The 21806-nt window shown below is 40.5% G+C and overlaps 1 protein-coding gene across 2 annotated transcripts in view; it reads left to right on the top strand.

The window, feature by feature from the left end:
• Arhgef6 (Rac/Cdc42 guanine nucleotide exchange factor 6) overlaps window positions 1-21806 on the top strand; it is a 151905-nt gene that overhangs the window by 25839 nt on the left and 104260 nt on the right. For both annotated transcript variants that reach the window (XM_008840705.2, XM_029567177.1), the window contains 3 exons: window positions 7895-7979; window positions 10516-10640; window positions 13591-13792. In XM_008840705.2, coding sequence (XP_008838927.2) covers window positions 7895-7979; window positions 10516-10640; window positions 13591-13792 — 412 coding nt within the window. The remainder of the gene's footprint in view (window positions 1-7894; window positions 7980-10515; window positions 10641-13590; window positions 13793-21806) is intronic.

Genomic DNA, 21806 nt, shown 5'->3' with positions numbered 1-21806 from the left:
CCACATACACACACATACACACACACACATACACACTCACACATACACACACATACACACACACATATACACACACATACACACACATATTCAGAACTGAGATTTTGAACCCTGAGCCTCAAAGATGGTAGGTAAACTCTACCACCAAGCTACATCCCTAGCCTTTTTCACTTTTTATTTTGAGGCAGGTCTCACTAAGTTGCTTAGGCTGGCCTTGAAGTAATGTCTATAGTCCAGGCACGCCTTGAGCTAGCAACATTCCTGCCTCTGCCTCCTATGTAGCCAGGCTTATAGCCCTATACCACCAGGATCAAATCACTATATATATTTCTATATGGAGAAATGCTCTGGCCATAATACAGGGATGTTGTATGTGGACCTCTTAGAAGGTAATCTTAGCAAAACTTGAAGAAATTGGTGTTTTGGTTTATGTATGGCCTTTCATGTACTTGGCTAGTGTATGACTCTATGCTCAATTGCCTTGAGACCTGAAGACCAGATTTGAGACATTGGGGAACCAGCTAAGATGATCTTTGAGATCCTCTATTCAGAAGAAGGATCAATAGACTTCTCACTGGCATCTTTTGGTCATATTCTTCTCACTTTGCAGAAGATGTGAAAGCTACAGGAAAGTGCTCTTGCCTTCCTAAGGTCCTCACAACTCTTTAGCAGTGGCAAATCTGGGATTGAAGCCAAAGTAGTCTGACCCTCGCACCAGCGCTCTTTTCAATATACCTCATGTTGTTGCAACTACAGGCCCAAGCCAGAGCTTGTTTCCTAAATTGCTGAAATGCAGAGAAATGGAGAAAATAAAAGTCAGATAAGCATAGGATCTGTTCTTTTAAGTTTGCTCCATATTCAGTAGGAACAGTTATTAGGCTGGGTACAAATGCCATCCACTATATTCTAGTAAGTGGAATGCTAGTGGATGATGAGTCCAGCTTCTGAGCTAAAGGCACTATTTGTTGCTGACTTTGTGACTGCCTTTAGTAGGAGCCCTGTGGACATCTCCCAGGTTGCATTCGCAGAGCCAGAAGCAGTGCTACCAGTGAAATGTGACTAAGCAGCTCAGATTTGCTTTCTCAATCATACTGCATAATGACATTTCCTTCAAAGTTCAGGGGTTAACAGAGGCAGTATGTCAGCTGTGAGAATTAGAGACTGTGATTCAAGATGAGCTAACTTAATTTAAGATTCTGTTTAATAAGAGCAAGAGGAACAAAGAAGTGTTGGAATGTCTTTCAATATTTCAAATCTTTTCTTTAAACAGGCTTGAAATACGAGCTGTGTGTCCTACTGCTTCCACTGAATCACTCACTTTTCAGTTGATTAGATTTTTTAAAATGAGTGATGGAGTCAATTGTGATCACTCTAAACCCTAAATTAACCTGAAGTGAGAGTTGGCTGGGTGCTACTGAAGGCACACTGACATTAAAGGCTTTAACAGTTCTGAAGCAGAACAAGAGGCAGATTCCTTTCTTAACTAGGATGTGACTGGCCTGCTGTGACTGGTTAACTCAAGTGGTTAAGGCTCATTGATAAGGAAATTAGGAGGTTGAATGTCATGACATGAGGTCCATATGGCTTAGCTTGCTGTTGTAACCTCAAGTTGGACCACCCCCACCCACCCACCTGACTAGTGCCTCACAAAATATGAACATCCCTTCCTGACTTCTGGCAAATGTGGCATGAGTTGTCTCCTGAAATGGGAAGGACAGCCCAAGAATTAGCAAAGGCCCCTTTGGAGGCAGTCTAGTCATATGGGAGAGTTTCTTTTTGCTACAGTTAGTTGAATTAGTCATTTTAGGGATTATAACAAACTGCTTCCAGATGGTACAGATGCTACTTGTACTGATAACAGCAAGGGATTTCTTCCTGTGTGCAAACCCACGGATGGCTTTTCTGTAGTTTTCTGTGTCTCATGAAAGCATCAAGTATGTGTGCAAGGCTATAATACCCTTCAGAATACTCACTTGTGTATGGATTTGAGGCACGGTCTCATGTATCTCAGGCCGGCCTCTCAACCTTTATATGTAGCTGAGGAAAAACTTGACTTTCAGATCCTCCTGCCTCTACCTCCTGAGTTCTAGGATTATATGAAGTGCTGGGGATAGGATCCCAGGCTTCATGCAGGCCAGGCAGCCACTCTACTAACTGAGCTATATCCGCAACTCTTGTATATTTTATTGGTTCCATCACTTTCTTGCCCTGTGACTTAACTACTTTGAGTCTTAGTTTATTCATGTAAGGAATGGAGGGTATAATTGTTCACATATTGCAGGCTTGTTGTCTTAGCCCATTATGGTAACAAAATATCATAAGCTGGATACTTTATAAATAACAGACATGTATTTTTTATGATTCTGGAGGTACACATAGATTCAATATCTGATTAATACATGCTTGTGATGTCTTCACACCGTAAAAGGGGCAAAGCAGCTCTCTGAGGTTCTTTTTTTAATAAATCCCATTCATGGGGGGGTCTACCTTCATGACCTAATAACCTCGCAATGGTCCATCTTCCAAATAATAGCACATCAGGAATTAAGGTTTCAGTGTATGAATTTTGGTGACACAAACATTCCAGTCATTGCAATATATATTTAATCTCTAAGCGTTAAGCCAGGGAGATGGCAGGGGCCTAAAACAAACCAGTAATGGTGGTTATATAATTAGCGAGGGAGGCACTGGGGATGTGACTCACTTGGTATGTGGCCTGCCTAGCATGCATGAAGTCCTGGGTTCAAGCACTGCAAAGAACCGGTGTGGAGGCATATGCCTATAAACCTAGTACTCTGGAGGTGGAGGCAGGAGGATCAGAAGAAGTTCAAGGTCATCGTTGGCTAAGCCTAACCTAGACTACATGAGGCCTTTTCCAAAAATGATTAATGAGGGAACAGAGAATGGAACAGAGGATTGGGGTAATTTCTTGTCATGTGCTTCTTTGCCTTGTCAATTTAGGGTTTCAGGAAGTGCCATAAAATAGCATACATGTTGAAACTGAGAGCTAATCCAAAAGGATCTATTTGTGAAGTCATAAAAATATTAACTTCTGTGTAATTTATACTGGCAGATCCCCAAGATTTCACACCTGGTGTTTAGAGGATGGAAAATAGGTTTTGCTGTCCTTGTGGATATCCAGAATGGAAAAATGTGGGGAAACATTTAAAAACTAAATGTCTTGTCTCATTTCATCTGCTAATGTTGGAGTGGACCTCAGACGGGTTTTACGTGAATACTTTAAAAAAGAGTCTTTAATAAGGTTTCATTCCTGCCTTTTCTATTGCTGGTTTTGTTTCTTTAAACTTGAGCCTCATTAATCTGGTTGCTGGTGTGGTGCCTTGAAACCATCTATCAGTAATCTAAGAAGTACTTTTTTCTTTGAGTCACAGTAGTGGCAAAACAAATGAAGGGTGGGGTCTTACTGTTTATCTGACATTCAGGGATACAACTGGAACTAACTGGCTTATTTCTGGCCCAAATAAGTATAAAGGAAGTTCAACTAATTTGAGGCTCAGTCATACACCAGACACTAAACATTCTAGAATGGCTTGCCCAGAGACCTAGAAGATGATGTCACCATGACGTTGCCATGATTTGACTTTGAAAAGCACTTGTAAAAATTACATACAGAATAAATGTGCAAATTTATTTTACCTTTCAATGAGTCCTAGGGTTTGCAAACAGAAAGAGGAATTGGTTCTCTGTTTTGTATGCATAAATAAGGGACATTAGAACTGTGTGTCATGCTGGTAAACACTAACACTAAAGATTCAGAGACAGAGGCAGGAGGATTGCTGGAAGTTCAAGGACAACTTGATCTGCGTAGTATGTTCCAGGCCAGCCAGAGCTACATAGCAAGACTGTCTCAAAAAACAAAACAAAAGAAAATGAAACCAAAAATCAACAACAAAAAGTCATGTTAGTCCTACTCAAGTAGGGCTTGTACTGTACGCCAGCTTTCCTTCTTTTCTTCATCCCTCTGCACCTTGAGGGATGCTCCCTCACTTTTTCCCAGTTGGGTGCCAGTGCACTTTTGGTCTTTCTGAAATCCTTATCATCTCTAGACTTACTCTCAAATTGCTCATTTGTGGTATGATATAAATGACTGACACTGACTGAAAACCATGTCCTTCTCTCTAAATTTTTCCTTTTCTGTAAGTGATACATCTCAAGTTCATAGAAGAAAGATATGAAGTAGAACTATGATTATTGAATTTGGAGAGGCTGAGAATGTAGTTCAGTTGGTAGAGTACTTGCCTAGAATGCACAAAGTCCTGCATTTGATCCTCAGTACTGTATGGACTGGGCATGGTGGTGTATACCTGTGATCTCAGCACTGGAGAAATGGAGGCAGGAGGATCAGAAGTTCAAGGTCATCCTTGGCTACAGAACATGTTCAAAGCCAGCCTGGGCTACATGAAACCCTACATCAAAAATAAGTTGTATTTGAAACTTAGGAATATATGCTGTGGTACAGTACTTTTGTAGTTGTATCTGGTTCTCCAAATGCTCTGAAGTAATAATCCATGTGCATTGCCCACCTTTTCTGCCAGTCCCCAGGGGCCCCTAGTAGCTCCTTCCTGTATAGGTCCTGCTAAGAACAGGCGAGCAGTGAGAACAGTATCTGTGTACAAACTTGAGTGTATTTGAGTTTTCTCAAAAGGGAACTGGGTGCAGGAAGTCAAGGCCACTTCCTCATGCACAAGCAGTGACTTTTGTTGATGCTCATTTCATTTTATGAGCAATTCATTTATTTGAAAATTCAAATTCCAGGATAATTTAATCATTCCAACATTGCCATTTGCAGTCAACCTGGGTAAAGAATAAGCAACTAAAACGAGGGGGGAGGGTTCTCTCTCAACTTTTTGCTCTCATTGTCTTTTTATTTTTCATTTTTTTGGTCTTTTTGTGGCAGGATCTTCCAAGTAGCCCCAGAGATCCGCCTGCTTCTGCATCCCCAGTGCTGGGACTAAAGGCGTGTGCTACCATGCCCAGCCTTGCTCTCATGTCTTATTCTAACATATACTTCTGTTTCTTGTTTTAGAATCTACCCACCTCCTCCAGACCCACCCAGTGCACAAATCCATAGGCACACATGTATGCATACTCCCACCAGGAATTAAATACCAGTGAATTTCACAAACAGTCCAGGTTAGACTCAGTGGGTTAGAAAGCAGAGCAAAAACACAATGAATGTAGGAAAGGGGCTTTGTGGTGGGTGGTTATACGAAAGTATAAAAGGAACAAATTTAAGAAGAAAAAAACCAAGGGAATTGATTTGCCTTGTGATCATTTTGGCACAGATACCATGAACATTATCCTACTGGATCGGTTCTAAGGGAGATTCAGCAAATCTGAATTCCTCTGGGGTTGTGGATGCTCATGACATAGGGTACTGCATTTTGTTCACCTAGGCTTTGACGAACTGAAAGAGGACTCCAGTCAGTTCATTCCTAGAAAACGTTGCACTTTACATATTTGGAATGTGGTATAAGTTAACTCCAATAATGTTAATGCTGCCCTTGTACTAAAAGTGTATCAGTGTGTCTTATTTTACTTATTTATTATTGTGGTGTGTGTGTGTGTCTGTGTGTCTGTGTGTCTGTGTCTGTGTCTGTCTGTCTGTCTGTATGGGTAGGCCTGTTTCATGGTGTGGTTGTCGAGGTTGGACAACTTTCGGGAAGTGACTCTTTACTTCCACCATGTGAATTTTGGGGATCAAACTCAGGTCATCAAGCTTATCAGCAAGAGATTTACCCATTAAACCATCTCAGCAACCTAGTATCTCATGTTTTAGATGCAGTTGGGCTCCTTCAGTCATTTAACTTTAAGTCTGTGTATTAGGTGAATAATAAAGCTGTGACTCCCAGAACAGGTAGACTTGCGTAGGTCACATTAGCATATATGTATATGGACCTTCACATTTGAAGATAAATGGATTGTATATACTTTAATTCTAGAAATAAAATTTGAGTCTTCAAGAACCTATACAAAGTTGGGTGTGGTGGCTCACACATATAATCCTTGCATTCAGGAAGATGAAGATGAGGCAGAAGGATTGTTCTGGGTTCAGAGCCAGCCTGGGATACATAGTGACTAGACTAGTCTAAAGAGTGAGACTCTGCCTCAAAAAAGAAAGAATGTATACAAAAATGAGATAAAGATTTGTCTTGATTATGTAACTATGTGTATTAAATATTGATGAAAGATGCTAATGGGAAGACAGATGCTTCAGTATTAATGATTTCCCATGTGAAAAGGTACATTTTACTCCCATCACCCCATTTGAAGAAAAGTAATGCGTTGTTTGCTTTCTTTCTGGAAGAAGTCTTTTCTGAAGGAGCATTTCTATCCAGAAGGTGGCCATTTGGTAACTTTATTTCATTCATTCATTCATTCATTCAGTCAGTCAGTCAGTCAGCCATTCACTCAGTGTGATTGTATATGTGTGTGCATGGCATGCATGCACACATGTGTGCATGATAGATATGAATATCTGCTGAATCTTTAAAACAGGATCTTGTTATATAACTCTGGAGCTTGCTGTCTAGATCACGTTGGTCTTGAACTTTTGGTGATCATTCTGCTTCAGCTTTCTGAGTGCCAGGATTACAGATGTGGGTCACCATGCCTGGCTTTTATCTCCACAGTTGACTAACTACTTTATAGATCGTGTCAGTTCTTGAGAATATTAACCTCAAATATACATATTTGAGAGTATATTTTAGAAGTCTCAATACATCTTAATACATAGACTATATTTTAAAAGACAACATTTTATATTGCATTTAAAACCACAGCAGGGCTGGAGAGACGGCTCAGCAAGTAATGGCACTCATTGCCAGGCTTCACAACTTGAATTTGATCCCTGGGACCCACAGAGAACCAATTCCCTAAAGTTGTCCTCAGTCCTTGATGTGCCCACTGTGGCATGTGTTCATACCCACCCCTAATAAATAAATAGATAAAAGATAAAACAACAAGTCAGGAACAGTAGCCTATCAGAATGGTAACTAAGACTGGCAAAGTAATATTTTTTTTCCCATTTCTTTGAGGCAGAGTCTCACTCTAGCCCTGGCTGATCTGGAACTCTGTAGCTCAGGCTGGCTCAGATTCCTGGCAGTCCTCCTGTCTCAGCTTCCTGAATGCTGAGACTATAGGCATGAGCTACCATGCCTCGCCACAATGGAATTTTGTATTGCCTTAAAGTAACGTCAGGAAAGCCAGAGGTCATACCTGGAAAAGTTATTTAAGGCCAGGAAGAACCTATAAACTCAACTGACAAAAAGCCAAATCCTCACAGTTCAAAAATGATCTGAGAAGGGCAAGATCAATCAGCAGGAACTGAGGTTGAGAGCAAAAGGCAGATCTAGACAGAAAGTTGTGCAACACAGAGATGGGATCCTGAGCAATTGGACAGCATTCGGGAGGAAAGGGAGGAGAGACGGGTTCTTGTGACAGTGTCACTAATGAATACAGCAAATAAGAAGCAGGGTGGAAAGCTGTTTATTTGTAGACTTCTCAGGACATTCTGAAGGTGGCAGGCAGTAACCATAGCCCATGTGTAAGCGCTTCCTGTAACGGCTGCGGATCTTGATAGGTTCAGATCAGAAGAGTGGATCTGAATGTGCGCTGCAGGTTTCCTGGTGGGTGCTGCCTTCAGCTTGCCCCTCATTTCCCTCTACTGCCTTGTTCTGACTCACTGATGCCACCACATGTCATTAGGCAGCTCAGCTGCCGTTCTTATTTCTCCTGAAGGTATGCAGAGCTTTGCATCTTGGCTTGTGCATTTTTTTTTTCCTGCGAGCTGGCGGAAGTGGCCTTTTCACAGTTTTGTTTATTGAGTTGATTACTTTCAGTGTCTTATGCTCTCAATTTTCCTTTCTGATAGGTATTTGATCCTGATGACCTTTATTCAGGGGTCAATTTCTCCAAGGTTCTGAGTACTCTTTTAGCTGTTAATAAAGCAACAGAAGGTAAGGCATGCTTGTGATTTATGAGTTTGGGGGCGTTTTTGAATCCATATGTTTTTAGAAGCCAACTAAGGCTATAATTGTTCAATTGGTACAAATTTCTTCCCTTCCCCCCAATAAATCCAAACAAGTGTTAAATATTTTAATTTCTCATAAATTTAATGTTTTGGGTTTGTTTGTTTGTTTTGTCTTTTTGAGACACTGTCTCCCTATAAGCCCCAGTCGTCCTAGAACTCACTATGTAGACCAGGGTGGCCTTGAACTCACAAAGATCTGCCTGCCTCTGCTTCCCAAGTGCTGGGATTAAAGGCGTGCACCACCATGCCCAGCGAATTTCTCACAACTTTAACTTATTCATAGCATAACATCATATAACTTCATAACTTAAGCATACACAGAAAATAACAAATAAGGAAAAAAAGATACATACTTAGGATTCAAGCCCACTTATCACAGTTATTATATCATTAACAAAATAAGAACACAAAGTGATTTCATTCCAAGCTTTTGAATTACCAATTGAGTATAACAAGACAGAAATTAAAAAGGGAAAGACCAGTTCCCTTTTTTAAAAAGTAAAGTTTACAAAACATCTTCATCACTTCCCTTTCCCCACCAGAGATATTTTTCTTACAGTTTTCCATATGTCTTTGTCTATGAAAAGGAATTCCTCAGTAACTTTGCACTATGAGTGAAACAGATTCATAGTGAATGGATAGTAAGTTATTTAAATATCTTTTATCCCCTATACCGAAAGCTATTGAGTATAAATCCTGGTGAAGAAGAAAATAATGAACTTAGAGTAAAATCCATCCATTTTTTCTGATGTCACAGCTCAACCACAGTGATAGTAAAAATCAGAGTTCAAATGCTTTAAGTCTTTTTCCTGGGTCTAGGCCCCAAGTGGTTTCATTCAGTCTTTGAAATAACAGTGGGGGTGGACATGATGATGATGATGATGAAGTCCACATTATAGATAAAGAATACACACTGGGTGTGGTGGCACATGCCTTTAATCCCAGCACTCAGGAGGCAGAGGCAGGCAGATGCCTGTGAGATAGAGGCCAGCTTGGTCTACATAGTGAGTTCCTGGCCAACTGGGTCTACGGGAGACCTTGACTTAAAAAAAAAGAAAGAATGCCAGGCCCACAGTTACCCAACTAGGAGATAAATGACTGAGCCAGGATTCAAACCTTCAAACCCACACAGCACTGACTCCAGAGCCCTTATGCTCAAACATGAATCCTACTACTGCTCAGTGATTCAAGAGACAAGAGGCTGTATGCCCAGCACTGCCAGGTGGTACGAAGGAATTAAAAGCTATCATCCCCTTGAGAAAATTACCATCTATTTAAGGAGACTCAACTTACCCATGTGAAACAATTAGAAAACAAGAGCAGACAATGTAATCAAGTGCCAAGTAGAATGGAGCATCTAGGAAATGATCAAGTAATTATAGTTTTACCCGAAAGAGCTGTATATAATAGCAAGGCATGTAAAAATACTTCTCCAAAGTTGTTCTTTTGCTATTTAGAAAAAAATACTTTTGAGCTATTGCAAGGCATATTGCAGAGAGTACAGCTAATTCAAGTAACTATATTTAACACACATGACAACTATCCAGTTCTGGGCAGAGAGGATCGTATAATTCTAACATTATGCCACACAAATTATATGTTCCCTTGCCAAACTCTTCTAGCAAGTTTTACAGTCTCTTCCCTTACCACAGATATTTATAAAAATACAAGGAGGTGAAAGTTAAAACCCACAGCATCAAGGAAATTACTTGGATACTGAGCTTGTCGCGTAGGGAATGTTTGGGGTTTAGACTTTTGCAGTTTATATCTTTTAAAAATAAATGGAGAGGAAAAGAAGTCTCATTTGAATTTGTCAAGAAGCCAACTTCTCTCTTTAATACACTCTCAGCATACTCAAAACATCCAGCTCAGCTCCAGTCTGATCAAATTTCACAAGGAATCAAGCAAGAGAATAGTTCTATGTTTGATTAAAAAATTACTCTAGTGTCAAGATTGTATCTGTCTCAGACACACCCTCTCTCTCATTCTCCCCCCCCCAATACACCAGGGAGACTACATTATATGTGCCATGCATATTGTTACATGTATGAAAAGAACCATTGAGTTATGGGGAAACAAACAGAGAGAAATTTGAAATATTCAAAAGTAATAAGATCTGCAAACAGCTGTTTGGTACCCGATATAGTTCTGCATTGGAAAACAGGGCATACTGTGGCAACTGGTTCAGGAGGAAAGACCTGTAGGCAAATGGGTTAAGAGAAAATGTGGTTCTGTCGCTGTTTTTCATTATATTGGACAGCAGTGGCCAGTAAGGTTAAGAAGGAAAAAGTTGGCCACCCCTAAAAATGGGACGGGAAGACTGAAATGCATGGCGGGTTCAGAGTGATAACAGTTTTAATTGCAGCTAGGATGACTTTGATAATGTCTCATGAAAGATCTCATGTTGTAGGTGGTTTTTGTTCATGAGGGGTTCTTTACCATGTCTTTTCTTCTTTTTACAGATCAGCTATCAGAAAGACCATGTGGACGGTCCTCTTCTCTTAGCACTGCTAATAGTTCCCAGACAAACCCACAGGGAGCTGTTTCTAGCACAGCTGCAGGGCTTCAAAGCCAGTCAAAGGCAGTGGTAAGTAGAGTCCCCAGTCCTCCTTTTGTTTTAAGATCCATCAAATCAAATCATCATCCCAGTGTGGGTCTCTCCTTCCCCTCAAGGGCCGTTGGCCACTGGTCCACGAGGACAAAGGGAGCAGAAGCGACGAACGGGTTCAGGATGGCCAATGAGCATGATGGAAAAGACTTTCCGGGGAGTCAGATTCAGTGATACAGCTCCGTTTATTCAGTGGGAGTCAGGGAAAATATAGTGTGGAGGCAGCAGCCAAAGCTTCAGCTGATAGGTGCTCATAGTATGCTTTATTTACATGTGGTAGGGGGATCCTATCATCCGACTATAGGGCAATGCCTAATTATCATATAGAAAAAAACCTAGGGGTAGTTTTATTGCAGGTAACTATGCCAAAGGTCATGTTCCAAATAAGGTCAGGCATCCGTGCTTGGTGGCACTTTCCAGGTAAGTCAGGCAGAGAGCAGGAGGCCCCTGTTGAGAAAGGGAGTCCTTCCATATAGCGCCGAGCCCCTTAGAGCTATCTGGACATGGAGTACTACAACCTTAGCAGCAGGGTCCCCCAACAATCCCAGTTTCACTTCCATACTTGATGACAACTACTTTGTTTGTTTCTGGTATCACCAAGTAATGAGGTATGAAATGAGTACCAGTTCTGACTAGAATGGTGGGATAAATGAGGCATGTGGGCCCAGGATCTGAAAACCAGGGTGGAAGCCCCCGCTTTGTTGCTTACTATACTACAATAAGTCACTTACCTGGGAATACAATGTAAACGTCGGTCATTATGACTCCAGATGGTACTATGCTGCTGTTCTCCTTACTCCTCAGCTTATTAGGATGAAATTGTACCTGGTACTTGTAGGCAATCAACCAAATTCATTATTGTTCTGGTCGTTATTGGCATCTTTATTTTTTTCTATGAATTCCTATTGAGCAAGAAATTTTAGCTGGGTGTGGTGACACAAACCTGTAGTGCCAGCCCTCTAGAGGCTAAGGCAGGAGGATCAGTAGTTTGAGGTCAGCCTGGATTACACAGTGCATTCAAAGTCAGTTAGGATACATAGTGAGGCCTTGTCCCCAAAACAGACCCACTTTTAAATATCAGCCCACATTAAATCTCTGTATTGGCATTTCCCAGTTGTCTTTGCATTTGGTCTTACTAGGTTTTATGTGGGAAGAAATATCCTATATCCTGCTCTTTCTTGTCAAAAGCCACTTGCTTACTGTAGGGCATCATAGCCTGTTGTTTCCAAAGCATCTAAATGGGTGTTTCTTATCCTCTCTGAGATCACCCCTCCTCATTCTTTCGAGACAGGATCTCACATAAGCCAGCCTGGCTTCAGACTCACTTTGTTTCAGAAAATGACTTTGAATTTCTGATCTTCGTGCCTCTGCCTCCTTAGTGCTAGGATTACACGTGTGTGCAATCACACCTGGTTTATGCAGGGCTGAGGACTGAACCCAGAATCCTGTGCATGCTAGACAAGCACTCTACCAACCAAACAATAGCCCCCACCCAACCCATCCCTTTGAGAATCTGATAAATCTGATGGTACCATATTCCTTGCCTCCTCTTAAACTGCATACAAAAACTTGTGTGAATAAACTCATCTCTGTAAAGATCCATTCAACTTATCAGATTCTCAGAAGGGTTTGTGACCCTCAAAAGTTAAGCTCAATCCATACAAGGCAGATTAAGAGCTGATATATACATGATTCTGAGGTTTTTTTCAGAGTCTTCTGTAGCTCAGGGTTAGTGTTACAGTTGATATATGTAGTTGAAGATAATCCTGAACTCCAGATCCTCTTCCCTCTGGATCCCACATGCTAGGATTACAGGCATGTATCCACATGTGCCCAGACTAACTGGGATATTTCATCTTTGCTTATGACTTAAGTCTTAGCCAAATTTGGATACATTAGTGACTGAGAGATGGGAGAGATTTTTGTGAGAGTAAGTTAATAGCTAATATTTGGACTAAGTTTTCTATTGGATAGAGGCAGGATGGAATGGTTTATTAGTTTACTTGGTTACCTGGTTTAGTTAAGTGACATCTTAAAAAACTGGTGAAGGAAGAGAGAAATGAATTCTGTAACTGCATACAAACATGCACATCCTGACAAATGCAAACTTTTTTTACAGTTTAGAAATGTTTACAGTTCAAATTTTTATTTATTTGTATGTGTGTGTGTGTGTGTGTGTGTGTGTGTGTGTGTGTGTGTGTGCAGGTGCATGTGGAGGTATGGCGGTCAGGGAACAACTTTTTTGGAGTTGGTTCTCTTCTTCTGTCACAAGTTCCAGGCATCAATTGCAGGTCATCAGGCTTGAACTGGAAGCACTTTTAATCACCTAACTGTCCTGAAGACCCTGCATACATTTGCTTATAAATTTGAAAGGGCCATTAATCCTTACAGAAGTCTATTAATAATTAGCTTCTAAGTTTCTCAGGGATAAGCTCCTTCACATGTACACAAAAGCACCATTAAATGGACTCCATGCATTTGTGTGTGTGTGTGTGTGTGTGTGTGTGTGTGTGTGTGGTCTAGAAATTGAAAAGTGGGGTGAACATGGGAGGAGTTGGAGCAGGGAGTGGGAGGGATGGACATGATGTAAATATGGTACTCGTATATGAAATTCTCAAAAAAAAACAAAACTGAGAAATAGATTAGGCATGGGATCCCGTACATGTAATCCCAACACTTGGGAGCATGAGAGGCAGGGGGATTGCTGACAGTTCGAGGTCTGCCTGGGTTACATTGTGAGTTCCAGGCCAGTCTGAGCTAATGTAAGAGTCTGTCTCAAAAAATACAAATGATCAAATAAATAAATAATAACTGAGATGGGGCAGAGGCGTACTCTTATTCAGCCCACTTTATTTGCGTAGATCCACATAATTTCTACCCGTGCCTCACTTAGATGGGCACTTAATCTGGTGTGGCTTTGTTTCTTTAGGAGATGACGGAAAATGGAAGTCACCAGTTGATAGTAAAGGCAAGATTCAACTTCAAGCAGACTAATGAAGATGAATTGTCAGTCTGTAAAGGGGACATCATTTATGTCACTCGGGTTGAAGAAGGAGGCTGGTGGGAAGGCACATTAAATGGCAGAACAGGCTGGTTCCCTAGTAATTATGTCCGAGAAATTAAACCCAGTGGTAAGTGAAGCTTTTAAAAGTCTTTTTTAAAAATGTGATACTTGTACTTTCATGGTATTCTTATTGAAAATGCTTTTGTTTTAATTAGGTAATAAAAACAGTTTACACTTGTATATGTATGCAAAAATAAGACGAGAACAGAACTAGGGAAATTAGATCTGTTGAAACAAAGTCGTTTTTTGGATCACATGAAAGCAACAGAAGCTTTAAAAAAACAAAGGAATTCAAAACTCAGACAACTGTTCCACCTTAGCTATACTATGTGCCTTTCTGTCAACTGATTCTGGCCCATGGCACACAGTGCAGCGCTTTGTGCTGTTTCTGTCACCTTGTCAGAATACAATAATAAGGCCAAGAGCTCATTTCCTTTTTTTTTTTAAGCTCTTTAAGCAGACTCACAACCTCAGAGATGTGTGTGAGAGATAACAGTCAGCAAGTGGCAGGAAGCTGTTTGGCTCCTTTATGACCAAGGTTGTCCTTAACTTACTGCATATCACTAGCTACATTCCCTTCTCCCTAATAATATATGGACAATGAAAATCTACTTGCTTTTTAGAGTCTTTCTTGGAGACTTTTTTGTTTATTCTTCTTAAATAAGAAGACAGGCTCTGCTGATAATGCTATAAAGAAATTGGCAAGGCATTGTGGCACATGTCTATAATCCTAGTATTTCAGTAGAGGCAGGAGGATCAAGGACTCAAAGTAATCTTTAGCTATTTATATAGAGAATTCTAGGCTAGCTTGAGCTACATGAGACCTTGTCTGAAAAAACCAAACAACAAAAAATGGATAAAATCCTTTTCTACAACTAATTTATAAACACATATGGTAATACACATAAGGGTTTAGTTATTACATCTCTATATTTTTCAAAAATATTTATCCAAGGGCTACTTCGAGTTAATAGCTTGCTTCTTGATACATTGTCTTTTTTGTACATGTCTTCATTGATTTTTTTGAATGCCTCAAAATCGATACTGTGGGGTCAGAGAGGTGGCTCAGTGGGTGAAGGTACTTGCTGTCAATCCTAGCAACCTGTGCTAGCCACCCCCCAAACAAATACCAAAATAAATTAAAAGTAAAAAATGATACTGTGGGCCAGTGAGATGACTGAGTGGGTTAAGATGCTTGCTACACAACCCTGATTACTTGAGTTCAACCCTTAGAAACCACAAAAAGGTGGAAGGAAAGAATGAATTCCACAAAGCTGTGATCTGACCTCAACATATTGTGCCATGGCATGCATGCCACCCTTCCCCCACACAATGCTTATACATACACACAATAAAAATTAAAAATTAGTACTGCTAATTAATAAAATGTAGGCTCACTGTTAACAAAAATATGAGAGAAATATAATAGCATAGGTAATAAAAGTTTCTTTTCCCTTTACAGCTGATAGTTGTTCCCAGATAAGTGCTACTAGGTTTTTTTTTGTTTTGTTTTAGAAGTTTTTCCTCTAAAGTAGTTAGGATAAAAATCTAGCTATGATGCTTTCTGTGTTCTGGCATGGGTTAAAAAGAAAACCTAGTACTTAATGGAATGTGTTAACCAGCTGATTTGTGAATAGTCATGTTTGTATAGACTTTTCAGTAGTTTTTGTGGTGCTGGGGATGGAACCCAGGTCCTGATACAAGCTAGGCAAGTGATTTACCACTGATTCATAGCACCAGCCCTCAGCATTTTTATTTACTGGAGATTGAGATATTTCTGTTAAGCTTTGAAGTATTTTTGCAGGACTTTTCTGGAATTTCCCTGGGTTTGATTATTTTCACAGCTGATCCTTACTCCCCTACCCCCACTATATCTTTCCTTTGACATAATCTGCTTGTCAGGATCCCTAAAGTGTTTTCCAGATTTATGCTGACGTTGTTCCCTGATGCAGCGTCTTCCTCTACAAAACTAAAAAGAACAGCATGTGCTGCCTCATCTGGAGATTCCAAGCACTGCTGGGAGGACATGAGGAGTGGACAGCATGTCCGCACTTTGACGGCCTCATTCTGCTGTTCCTCACTAAGATGTCTCCCCTCCAGGCTGTCCCTGAGATACTCTCTGGCTGAGGACTCAGTTTAGCTTTCACAGCAACCTCTGGACCTGTATTGAGGACCTGGGGAATCTCTAGAAACATCTCATCCTGCTGTCAAGGATCTGGGCTTCAAGGTCCAGGCAGCCTGTGAGGAAGGGACAGCCTAGGACTTGAAGTCTATAACATCTCTCATTTAGCTCATGGGTATCACCTCCTTATTGGCATCCTTGCTTCTATTCTTCTTACTTTTTTAAGCTAACCCAAACTCAGTAATCAAGGTGATTCTTTAAAAATGTAACCCAAGTCATGGCTCTTCATCCCAGAAAGCATAAAGCCATGGTTACCGTAGCAGTAATGCTGTCTCACCCTTGTCTCCCACTGACCTTACTCCCTCTCACTCATTCCACTTTAGTCACACTGGTCTCTTGGCTACATTTCCAAGACAGTTTCGTGCCCTCCTTGCTGTCCATCCATGGCAATGCTCTGCCCAAATTTCAGCATGTCACCATGCCCTGCATCCTTCACGTCTGCTCCCTTGTGCACTTTGCAGTAGGGCCTTCCTGGGTCATCCAGGATAAAGGCGAATTCTATCCCTGATGACTCTATCTCCTTGTCCTGCTTCATTTTTCTGTATTGTTTCATTTTAATTGATTTTTTCTTTTGTATTTCATGAAGAACATCTCAAACAATCTTAATCATCTTTATACCCCCATCCCCACTGGCACCCTCCCATAGCCTCCCTACTCTGTCATCCCTGTTACTGCCCACTGTGTTGTGAGTATCCCTAGCCATTCCCCAGTGCAAGTCCATTCACTGAGTCTAGAGTCTAGCTTATCTAGAGTCCCTTGTTTTAGGAGGATCAGCTTTTCTTCACCTAGCAGCAATCAGTTGCCAACATTCCTTTAGATAAGATTGGGATCTGCTGTTCATTTTCCCAGGTCTATGCTGAGTTACTGTCTGCATGAGTTTGCATGGGACTTCTGTATGCTGACACCATTGCCATAGAATCACATGAGCAGGTTCCCAAGAGCTTGTAGGACTCTGTTTCCATACTGTCATGCACCTCCTCCCTGGCTCTTACAATCTCTCTACCCCCTCTTCCACCATGGTCCCTGAACCTTCGGAGGATGAAGTTTAATAAAGGGGGCATGTCCAAGGACCATTATTTAGTAGATTCTTGTTCTCTCTGTACACTTTGGCCATTTGTGACCTTTTGTGCTCCTGGCCCTCTGCTGTATGACGGAGCTTCATTATTGAGAAGTGATTCACCAGTGTCCTCTTCTTTATCACTGTTTCATGTTCCACGAGCCTTAGGTATAAAGGTTGCAATGCAGATATGTCCCTTAGGCCTGGAAAATTCACAGACAATGTCCATGTATGACCAGTTGTGGTACTTGGCAATAGTCTCTGACTGCTGCAAAATGAGGTTCTTTGATGAGTGGTGACTGGGATATTTGTCTCCAAATACAAGGATACATATTTTGCACAGAGTAAGAAATCACATTAGCAATGTGAGAGTTTGGGGGTTTTCTCTAAAATCTATCACCACTCCGGCCGTGTGTATTAGGTTATCTTACAATACCACACTTGAGTTTCCTCCCTTTGACTGAGCTTTTAGTCAAATTTTTTTCTGTATTGTTTTTATTCCTCTAACATCCTATAACATTTACTTCTTTAATTTGCTGCCTATATCTTACCATTAAAATGTAAATATCTCAAGAGCAGAGATTTTTTTCTGTTTTATTTATGCTCACAAATATTTGTAAAATAGCTGTGTATGGTGGCTCATGCCTGTAATTTCCGTCATTTGGGAGATCGAGGCAGGAGGGTAGCCTGGGCTACAGAGTAAGACCATGGAAAACATAAACAAACAATTAAAAAAACAAAAACAAGACCAAAACAAAAATGCATGTGTGGGGTGAATATGGTCAAACTACATGATATACTTGAAAGAAATTATCTACATGAAACCTAACACTATGTATAATGAATATATAGCAATAAAAAGACAGACTAAGAGAAAGATTATAATTGTACAATAAATAAATGTAGAGGGGTTGGGTGATTAAATTCTATTCATTTTGATCACCATCTCCTAGTCTCTTGGAGTTTCTGTTGCTCACAGTCTGCTCCTTGGACTGCTAGTACTGCTTACACTCCTGAGAGACATGTGCTCAAGTGTAACAGCATATGGCAGAGCAAGTGACACAAATAAAGTTCTAAATAAGATGTATTGTAGCACTGAAGAAACAATTTGATGACCAATAGCCTAAGTTGAGGGGAAACCCTTCAAATGGGTTTTGAAGATCCAAAAATGAAGATTCTGACTGGTAGAAGGTTAGAGGAAGTATGTTAAAGGGTGGTCACAGGGAGACACAGAGTAGGAGGCAGAATGATTGGCCTTGGCAATGAAATACTTGAAATAAAGACTGTGCCATTGAGCTAGAGCTCCAGGAAGACGAGTGTGCCAATGTCAAGTTGCTTTTTGTTTTCACTGACATTTTAAAAAATTAATTTCAAAAAGTAATACACAAAATGGGTTTCATTATTACATTTTATACACTCTGGTCCCCTCTCCCAGCCTTCCTCCACCTTTCTTGACGTTCCTTTTCTTCCCCTAAATAGTCTGCTTTTGACTTTCATGACATTTTATATACACACATATTTAATTCTGTGATGTGCATATGAAAACACGCAATATTTTCTTTTTCCACCTATCACCCCCTCTTGTTCTCCTCTGTCCCCTTCCTTAAGACTGTTCCCTTCTCATCACAGTCACCTTTCTACTTTTATGTCATATATATATACACATACATATCTATGTACATCTAGATTCTGCATATGACAAAAAAACATAATATTGTCTTTCTGACTCTAGCGTATTTTGATCTATGTGATGATCTTCAGTTCTATCCATTTTCCTGAAAATAACATTTCACTCTATTTTCACAGAACAGGATCACAGAGGGGCCTCTATCCACCCCCCCCCCCCCCCCCCCCCCCCCCCCCCCCCCCGCCTCTCTTTCGAGTCTCAAGTAATCATAGCTGGCCTTAAATTCACTATGCAGAAGAGAATGGCCCAGAACTTCTGATTCTCCTGCCTCTACCTCCTGAGTGCTTGGATTATAAACCTGTGCCACCATACCATGTTTATGTGGTGCTAGTGATGGAACCCAGGGCCTTGTACATGCTAGGCAAGCATTCTACCAACTGAGCTACATCCCCTGCCCCAAATTCATTCTTCTCTACATCTGAATAAAACTCTTCAATGTAAAGTTTTAAACAGGATAGCATGCAATTAAGAAGATCATTCTAGTGATAGTTTGGGGCCTGGATTTCAAGGATGTGGTGGTGATGACCACTGAGTGCTTAGAGAAACAGGTACTGGCTCCTACTGTAGCCCAGACGATCTAGATAATGGTGTGCAGTACTCTGGGTGATGGTGGGGAGGAAGAGAAGTGTATGAATGCAGAAGATACTGCTAAAACAAAACCTAAAAGGTTACCAATGAGTAGTTATGAGGGCAAGAGAACTGTGATCAAAACTCAGAGTCTAGAGGTTCAGTTTGATGGTGAGCTCCTTAAGGACATGTACTGTCACACATGTAGTCAGACAACGAAGTTTTAGTTCTTTTCTCTTTTCTTTCTTTTTCTCTCTTCTCTCTTCTTTTGTTTCTTCCTGCCTGCCTCATTCCTGCTTTCCTTTCTTTCACTCTCCCTCTCTCTGCTTATTTTTCTTTTCCTTTCCCTTTCCTTCCTTCTTGCCAAACTATTTTTTTTTTTTTTTTTTTTTTTTTTTTGTTGTTGGTGGAGATTTTCAGACAGGGTCTCATGGAGTCCAGGCTGGCTTCAGACTCACAGTGTAAATGAGGATGTCTTTGAACTCCTGATCCTCTTGCCCCTATCTCCCAAGTACTGGATTTACAAGTGTGCACCACCACACTGGATTCATCTCTGTGTGCCATTCTTTTTCCATCATGCCTAACACAGTGCTTCAGACATAGGAAATGTTTAATCTATGCCTGTGATGATTTCAGTATGCTTTGGCTGTGTCTTCCAAAGTTTCAGTTGCTAGAAGCTTGGTCCCCAGTGTGATGTGTTAAGGCACTGGAAACTTGTACTGATAGAGAGTCTACTAGGAATTAGGTCTTTGGAGGCAACACTTTTGGAAGTGAGATTAATGTAGTTCTTCAGGGACAGTGTTCACTTGACCCCGAATCTCTGGCATCCTGTCTCACAATACAATCTCCCCTTCTACATATGGATGACTTCCTTTGATTTTTCTGTCATATTGTGACCTAGCCAAAGAGGCCCTCATCAGAAGCCAAACAAATGAAGTCACCCAATCTTGGACTTATAGCCTCCAAAATAGTGAACTAAATAAACCTATTTTCTTTATAAGTACCTATTGATAAATATTTTGTTATAGTGACAGAAGATGGAGTAATAAAATGTTGCACTTGATTAAGAGACACAATAGGAGGAAGGTGTGTTTGTATGTGCGTGTGTGCATGCGTATGTGTGCATGTGTGTGTGTGTGTGTGTGTGTGTGTGTGTGTGTGTTGAGGTTGTTGGAGGTTAGTATTAAAGATGATGAGTTATTTGAGAGTTGTTGAGTGGATGTATAGAAAGTCATAGTTCTGAAGATTTATAGTACATTTGGCTATGGATGAAGGGAAAGAGATAAAAACTGAAGATTTAACAGACAAGTAAAAGTATAAGACAGTGGATAATAAAATTTGAAATATATTGTAAATCATCAATGTTTGGAAGCAGAAAGTATATTAAAGATGAAGGGTTTGCAGGAAGCTTAATGAAGGACATAAGGCTTGAGCTCAATATAGCAACATATTGCAATACATGCAAATAGGCCCAAAAGAGAGGGAAGGACAAGCTAAGGTCTAGTGACTGGTCAGAGAAAGCAAAATCCAGGGAACCTCTGTGTGGATTGAGCAGCATGAGCTCTGGGCTAGTGTAAGAGGTTAGCTTGTCATAACTATTTTGTTAAGAAAGTTAGGTGAGCAATAAATCTATGTTGACCTGATTTCTTTCTCACCCCTACTCTTTCTACCTCTACAAAATAGTAGGTAAACCAAAAACTTCCTAGAATGTTGCCAAAAGACATTATGTATTCAATACTTGCGATTTCATATTTGGTATAAAGAATTCTGGTTTTTTTTCTTTTTTCTTTCACTCCCTTTTTTTGAGACAGGGTCTCTCTGCAGCCTCAGCTGACCTGGGACACACTATGTAAACCAGGCTGGTCTTGAACTCACAGAGATCTACCTGCCTCTGCCTCCAGAGTGTTAGGATTAAAGGCGTGCATCACCATGCCTGGCAAATACTGTGACTTAAAAAATTTTTTCCATGAACTCTATACTGTTATGTTAGCTTAGGAAAAAGATTTGACTTCAGGGAGATTGTTTCATGGAAACAAACCTTCAGTTTAGGTTTTTAAAACCTCACTGCTGTAAGACCTCTAGGGCCATTTATGAACTTAAATCAGGAATGGAACTGAAGAATTTCAGAGATCTCTATCTGCTTGCTATTGTATGAAAGGTGTAGCATCATGGTCACTCAGACTGTCAGTAATTCTGACAAATGCACAAACCTTACATGTGAGGAATCATTTAATCTGATACTAAGAGTACTTTTGTCATAAAGTGAGAGCAAACCCAGAGTCATCTAACCCTCCCCCTGGAGACTGCTGTACTAGGGGAATGCTATGCATTTTCTCTCTCCTGAGAGACTGGCATTGATAAGAACCTTTAGTGCTTGGGTAAATATGCCCCTGGGGAATGGCATGTTAAGTTTTGGACTCTACTGTATGTCTCATGCAGAGATAACTATGGCCAAAGCCATAGACACAGCATTTTACCCTTGATATCCGAGAGGAAAAAGATTTCAGAGGAAGTATAGCATAAAGAATAACTCACTGAATATTGCAGAGAGGCAAGAATAGGATAGGTGAGTACAACACACACACACA

Source organism: Nannospalax galili, unplaced genomic scaffold (genome assembly GCF_000622305.1).
Source record: "Nannospalax galili isolate Female #2095 unplaced genomic scaffold, S.galili_v1.0 scaffold901, whole genome shotgun sequence".
NCBI lineage: Eukaryota > Metazoa > Chordata > Mammalia > Rodentia > Spalacidae > Nannospalax > Nannospalax galili.
Note: the sequence above shows the minus strand (reverse complement) of the source record. Positions and strands in the feature narration are given on the sequence as shown.